The sequence below is a fragment of the Sitophilus oryzae genome, unplaced genomic scaffold (genome assembly GCF_002938485.1).
Source record: "Sitophilus oryzae breed Bouriz unplaced genomic scaffold, Soryzae_2.0 scaffold_1177_pilon_pilon, whole genome shotgun sequence".
NCBI classification, from domain to species: domain Eukaryota; kingdom Metazoa; phylum Arthropoda; class Insecta; order Coleoptera; family Curculionidae; genus Sitophilus; species Sitophilus oryzae.
The window spans coordinates 3,335,069-3,342,777 of record NW_022145812.1 but is presented as its reverse complement, the minus strand read 5'-3'; the positions used below and the strand labels follow the sequence as shown (position 1 = coordinate 3,342,777).

Here is a 7,709-nt window from a genome sequence, read left to right as displayed (position 1 = left end):
TGTATTTTAGATGTTTTAATAATATGAATTAGTTGAACTTAATAATCATATTTAAGTAATGTGATTAAGTAAATGGTTATCGAACTCAAACTATGGGGTGAGAAAATTAAATTGAAAATTTTATTACGTGCCAATTTAAAAAAAAAAATAACGATGTTTGTATTTTGTTTATGCTAATTCTCTTACATGTAGTTTTTTATGAAGAAATATTTCATTTATTTTTAAAGTAAATGCCAGTAAAAGTAAATATTATTTTTAAATAGTAATATAAGAGTACCTAATATAAATAATTTTGATTCCTAATTTTTTATTTATATTTTCCTTCCATTACACTGCATGCTTAGAAAATTAATAAATGTTTATATTTCATGATTTTAAAGTTTGTTGTTAATATAACAAATTAGTTCTGTAATTATTATTATTTAATAAACCAACGTTGCCAAAAAATTTAAAGACTATATTATTTTTAAATAGGATCTAATATAAATAATTTTGACATCTAATTTGTTGTTTATATTTTGCTACTACGTAAAAAAAACGTTTATATTAAATTATTTAAAATTTTGTTGTTAATAGGTATAACAAATTATTACTGTTATTATTATTTTTATTATACCAGTCTTTGCTTAAAAACATTAAAAATCATTTTCCTACATCCAAAATAACAAGTATTATTGCAGTATAACAACAGAATATTAAAAAAATGCAAAATATATAGACATACTATCCCTAACTAACTAAAGCCAAACAATAATATTCTTTGCTAATATCAACTAATACCAAAATATGGCAACAGCGCCCTTCATAATGTATTTTTTGTGTAAATACTAGCACCTCAATAAAAAAAAATGTGTCCTTATCTTTATATGACTCCGCAAAATCAAAGATGCCGGCTTCTTTTCATAGCATTGCCACCGCTGTGGGGTTTATCGGAAAGAAACCTACGTCGCCGGGCGACAACTAAAATCCAGTTAATATTTTATTATAATCGATCCTGACGAATAAATGAATTTCATAAATGAATGAATTTTATAAATGAATGGTTTTTGCTGCCGAATTACTAGAATACAATATTTCAAGGCAGATGACGCATCTATTCGATAATTTTTATTCGAATAGTTTTCAACGAATGTTTTTTTACTAGCTATCGAATTATTCGAATGAATTGCAACTATCGAATGGTTCGATAGTATTCATTCGATAGTTCCCACTACTAACTATTTAGTCAACGCATGTTTAATTAATGTCAATGATGACAAGTATTAATAATTTCCATTCCAAATATCTCGAAAATCATTACTCGTAGCGATTTTTACCAAGAGACCTTTTTTACGTAAAATACGTCGTAAATGTATATTTTTTTACTCAGTAGTTTTATACAGGTACGGACAAAAAGTTATTACTCTACAAACCGGTTAAAAAATATGTAGGTGGCGTCCTCTACTAGTAGGAGCCATATTGACATCAAAATCAAATTTCTCATGTCAAAAAACTCCCAGACACCAATTTTCATTCAAATATTGACTTTACTTCAGAAATTATTTGGAAAAAATCGAAATAAAAATGAAACTTCTACACCCTGTATCTCCGAAACTAAGCATTTTAGGACATATATTTATACGAACTTTTTTACTTATTTTTATCTGCAGAATATGCTGCCGAAGTTTCCGGAATACAGTTCGGACCACCCTGTATATTGGAGATCTCATATATACAGGGTGAGTTTCCTACGATGTTCTCTATGGGCATCTCGGAAACTACTGGAGATAGAGAGTCGGTTAAATGGGGAAAGAATTGCAGTTTTGCGGGGTCATAAAAATGCGCTTTTCAGATTTTTGGAAAAGTTCATGGCTTACTAGATATTTCGAAAAAAACAAATTTTGCCTATTTTAAAAATTGTCCCTAATTCTATTATAATCTATTTTAGACAAAAAGTGTTCAGATAAAAGTTGTAGATAATCGTGGCATCGATAAAGGTGGTATTGGTTTTTACCCTTTGGGTATACGGAACACTAAAATCGAACATTTTTTGTATTTAAAGTATTTAAATTTTTTTATTGGTTTCGCAGATATGCGCAGTATTATTTAATATGGTTCTTTCAACGGTACAATACGAGAGACAAATTATTGAGTGGCTTGGATAAAAATTTACTGTCGAAAATGCCACTCGAAATATAAAACCGCAAATATCTGCTAAGCAGTTAAAAATTTAAAAAAACCCCTAAATACAAAAATTTTCATTTTTTAATAATCCATATATTAAAAAAATAATATACAGGGTGTCTCAAAAACGAAGAAAAATTATTTTATATTTTAGAAAGTTTGCCGTACAATTTTGACAATACTGTATGATTTACGATTTCCATATTTATAGCAAAGTAAGTACAGACCATCTAAAGCAGTTCTTGTATTATTAATAACTTTTTTAAGAAAGGCTCAAAAAATATACTTTATCTTTTTTATTAATATCTCTAAAACTATCGAAATATATTTACTCATACTTTAGGATTATGTAAAGTGATCTGAAAGGATGCCAAAATACAATAATATACAGCGTGTTTCATTAAAAAAAAATAATCTCGATCTACTCACACTTTTTTGAGCCGTCCTATACAAGTTAAAATATTTTCCTGAGATACATCCTAGTACATAATTTAGGTTTGCACTTAAACAAAGTTCCCAAGTTTTTTATTCTAGGAGCTACAGATGCCCGACGCATTATTGCCGGACCCTGTATAAAGCCTGGGTTATAAATAAAAGCTCTGGATATAAAGGTAAATTATCTTTATTATTTTTTTATCCAAGATGAGATCACAAACAGAACAATGTTTCTACTGAGTAATTTTATCATGGATATTAAATTACAATTTTATATCTTGTTGCAAACTTAAAGTAGCTTCATGCGGTTAATAAATTATAGAGATCCTCTTTTAAGCCGCAGGCTTAAACTTTAATTAACAACTAATAATTCTTACGTATCTTAAGACCCTTTCTTTTGACCGGTCAAACGTTAATCTAAGATTTATATCACGATTTGGTAGGACTGCTCGTGAAACTAAAATCCATAAATATATCCCACGGAATCTTAAAATTATACGAGCAATTATAAAAAAATAAATTTCGTCTTTATTTTCGGGTACAATAAAACTAAATTATCTTCTTCTCTCGTTAGAATCGAAAAAAGATCCGTTAGATATCCGAAACGTGTTTTTTTGTAATTAACTAAAGCCCACAACCTCTGCCACAAGTTCATTTAAAATCTTAAGTGTTAGACTAATCACTTTTGGTCTTGATGTCTATTCGTTATTTTTCTACGCTTCGTCGGACAAAAAAAATTATTACAAAAAATATTTTTTTAAAGAAATTAAATATTTTGGAATGAAGTTAATAATAAGATATGGAAAGGTCTATTTGAAAATGCCAACTTGATGGATGTAAATCAAGAATATGAAGAGATATCTTTTGTTAATATAATGTAATTCGTGTTAGTAATTCTCTTTTCTAGTGATGTATAATAATAGACTCACCGACCGGCACGAAAAACGGGCACCCTAAAATTTTGATGAACATTAAGGTTTAATATATTTAGTTCTAGTGGGCCGATTTTGATGAATTTTTAAGCAATTTGTAGCTAAGTTATTTGACTTTTTTTTGGCTAGAGTAACTGCCCAATAGTCAATAATAATATGATTTTTGTATTATAGTGTATTACATAAATCATAAATAGTATTTTATAGGTCTGTTGACTAGGACCAAGAGCAAAGGTATGGTTTAAAGTAAAAAATACTAAAAAATGTCAGTATCTTCTTCAAAAGCGAATATCTCAAAAAAAAAAACGATTGAGATGAACCAAAAAACAAACTATCGAGAAAAGATACATCTAGATGATAAAATTATTTCAAATTCCCTGCTTTGTTAACGTACTCCATAGGGTGTTTCAAACTTTCACCAAAATATCAATATTTTGTTATTCCTCGTATAATTGACAGATCGCAACTTTAATTTTAAATTTAGAAAGAATAGAACTGTTGTTGTACATGTTGCCAGGATTCAGACACATCGATTAACCAAAGTTATAATACCTGGTATACTTTGACATTGTTATTTGATTTATCGAAATGTCAGGTCAAGAAATACAAAAATCTGAAAAAAGCGCAGAAGGAGTACCAATAAATGAAGAAGAAAAAACTATGACGGATGCTAGTGTTAAATCGGGTGATAACGCGAGTGAAGTGCAGCCAAATGAAAAACCAGGGCCGAGTGAAGAAGGAAATATTGTCTCTATTAGTGAGCCAGAAAAATTAGTGGGAGGTGATACGACAGAAGAAGAAAAAGGTGAAGATGAAGATGATATAGAAACAGATGTCGAGTCAAATGAAACATCTGACAAGCTTACCACCGATGATGAAGCAAGTCGTGAAAACCAACCAGAAGATACAGCAAAAAGCGAAGTAGAAGATTCAGAAGGTAGAACCATACAAGAGCCCCCTATTAAAACTGATGAGGAAAGTGTTCCCGACAAAGAAAATGACGAAATCGCAAAGGAACCTCACCCTTTAGATGAATTTACTGATCAGCAAGTTATAGATCTAGTTAACGAAATGGAGATGGACCATAGACATTTAGAACTAGAGAATATTCTGTTTGAGACTTTTCTAAAAGAAAATGATCCGAACTTGTTGGACGATATGGACAATATTATGAGCTATATACAAAGAAGATCGTTTATGTCTACGACTGAACTTCAAGAGAAACCTTCTAGGCAGAAATTCAGATTGGATTCCTTTACTAGTCTTACCTCCATAGCAGAAGGTAGAGGTCCTAAGATAAACATAACCCAAAAAACCGAAATGGTTATGCGCTCTATGGAAGATATTCAAGCGGAGTTGGAGCGTTTCTTAAAAAGATGTCACGTTACTAAAAGAAATTTGAAAGCGGAATTGGAGGAATTTTCTATTAGAGAAGCGGAAATTAAAGAAGCTACCGATATATTTGAGTATAACATTGTAATTCAAGGAGTAGATAAATTAACTCAACGAATTCCAGCCGAAAAGTTCGTCAGATACATGGAGGAATGGCTGAAAAGCGCCCAATTCCAAATCGAAAAATTAAGATTAAGGATTGCCACGATGAAAGTGCAATACAAGAGAGTCTCACAACAACTCATACAAAGACAGGAGCTAGGAGAAAATGTACACGCTGTCGATTTCGACCAACTAGAAATAGAAAACAAGCATTTTCTTCAAAAAATTGATCAGAAGAACATTCACTTAATCGAACTTAAAAAAATGAACGGAAGCGCTAATCTTATTTTAAGCATCCACAAGAAATATTTACAAAAACAACAAGAAGAATACAATTCGCTCAATTCTCAGATCGAAGAAAAGAAAAACCAAATTAAACAAACAGAAGAAGAATATGATGCAACGGAAGAGGAACTGGATCAGTTTGAGAGGAAATACGATCAATGCAGAAATCTGAAAGAATCTTATACCGTACCAGAAGTGAAGGAATATATGAAACTAAAAGAAGAAATGTACGAGTTGAAAAAGAATATTAAGGTCTGGTCCAGACGGAAAAAGATACAAGACATTGCCTTGAATACTTGCCTAAGAGAGATGAAAAAATTGACCGGTAGTGAAGAGGTTGACCCAAGGTGGTTTGAAGATGTCACGTCTATTCCAAGCCTGTCATCTAGTGAAATGCTGTAATGTTATATACATATTTTTACAGTGTATTTTAAATTTTTACAAATAAAATTTGGAATTTTAATCTTTTTGAAGTACATATAATAAAATTTTTGAAGTTCTGATCAATTTACTATGCTTTTATTAGATACAAATTACAGATCTGAAGAGTAACTCCAATTTTTACTATGTTAATATGTACAGAGACCACACTAAGAAAGAAACAACATGCTTAATTTGATTTATTAATTTCACACCAGTCATAAACACGACTAAGCGATACGATCTCTCTTTATGCCATCGATAGAGAATATTCTGAATTGTATAGCAAGAAGATCGTTTCTCTCTGCCGCTGAACTTCAAGAGAAACCTTCTAGGCAGAAATTCAGATTGGATTCCTTTCCTAGTCTTACCTCTATAGCAGATCACAGGTTAATATAGCAGATCACGATAAGGTAGAGGTCCTAAGATAAACCTAACTCAAAAAACCGAAATGTTTCTTAAAAAGAAGTCACGTTACTAAAAGAAATTTGAAATCGGAATTGGAGGAATTTTCTATTAGAGAAGCGAAAAATAAAACAGCTAGGTACCGATATATTTGAGTCTAACATAGTAATTCAAGGAGTAGATAGATTAACTCAACAAATTCCAGCCGAAAAGTTCATCAGATACATGGAGGAATGGCTGAAAAGCGCTCAATTTCAAATCGAAAAATTAAGATTAGACTAACTAGTAATAGAAAACAAGCATTTTCTCCAAAAACACGATCAGAAGAACATTCACTTAATCGAACTTAGAAAAATGAACGGAAGCGCTAATCTTATTTTAAGCATCCACAAGAAATATTTACAAAAACAAGAAGAATACAATTCGCTCAATTCCCAGATCGAAGAAAAGAAAAACCAAATTAAACAAAGAGAAGAAGAATATGAGGCAACGGAAGAGGAACTGGATCAGTTTGAGAGGAAATATGATCAATGCAGAAATCTGAAAGAATCTTATACCGTACCAGAAGTGAAAGAATATTTGAAATTAAAAGAAGAAATGTGCGAGTTGAGAAAGAATATTAAGGTCTGGTCCAGACGGAAAAAGATACAAGACATTGCCTTGAATACTTGTCTAAGAGATGAAAAAATTGACCAGTAGTGAAGAGGTTGATCCAAGGTGGTTTGAAGATATCGCGTCTATTCCAAGCTTGTCATCTAGTGAAATGTTGTAATGTTATATACATATTTTTACAGTGTATTTTTAATTTTTACAAATAAAATTAGACACTTTTAATCATCTGAAAGTATATAATAATACTTTTCGAAGTCGCGATCAATTTATTATGACTTTATAACATACACATTACATATTATCTGAAGGATAACTTAAACTGTTACTAAGTTAATGTAAACATACACCACACCAAGAAAGAAACAACGTGCTTAATTTGATTTATTAATTTCACACCAGTCATAAACACGACTAAGCGATACGATCTCTCTTTATGCCATCGATAGAGAATATTCTGAATTGTATAGCAAGAAGATCTTTTCTCTCTGCCGCTGAACTTCAAGAGAAACCTTCTAGGCAGAAATTCAGATTGGATTCCTTTCCTAGTCTTACCTCTATAGAGTGCTATAGCAGATCACAGGTTAATATAGCAGATCACGATAAGGCAGAGGTCCTAAGATAAACCTAACTCAAAAAACCGAAATGTTTCTTAAAAAGAAGTCACGTTACTAAAAGAAATTTGAAATCGGAATTGGAGGAATTTTCTATTAGAGAAGCGAAAAATAAAACAGCTAGGTACCGATATATTTGAGTCCAACATAGTAATTCAAGGAGTAGATAGATTAACTACTCAACAAATTCCAGCCGAAAAGTTCATCAGATACATGGAGGAATGACTGAAAAGCGCTCAATTTCAAATCGAAAAATTAAGATTAGACTAACTAGAAATAGAAAAGAAGCATTTTCGCCAAAAAAACGATCAGAAGAACATTCACTTAATCGAACTTAGAGAAATGAACGGAA

General features: G+C 31.0%; 1 protein-coding gene across 1 annotated transcript; it reads left to right on the top strand.

The window, feature by feature from the left end:
- The first annotated feature begins 4,096 nt into the window (after positions 1-4,096).
- LOC115890195 (coiled-coil domain-containing protein 113-like) lies at positions 4,097-5,772 on the top strand. The gene has a single exon (XM_030910357.1). The coding sequence runs from the start codon at positions 4,119-4,121 to the stop codon at positions 5,709-5,711; it is 1,593 nt and encodes a 530-aa protein (XP_030766217.1). The 5' UTR covers positions 4,097-4,118; the 3' UTR covers positions 5,712-5,772.
- Positions 5,773-7,709: the final 1,937 nt, after the last annotated feature.

Bases quoted from the DNA above. Each gene is read 5' to 3' on its own strand.
- LOC115890195 (XM_030910357.1), top strand. From the start codon at position 4,119: ATGTCAGGTCAAGAAATACAAAAATCTGAAAAAAGCGCAGAAGGAGTA.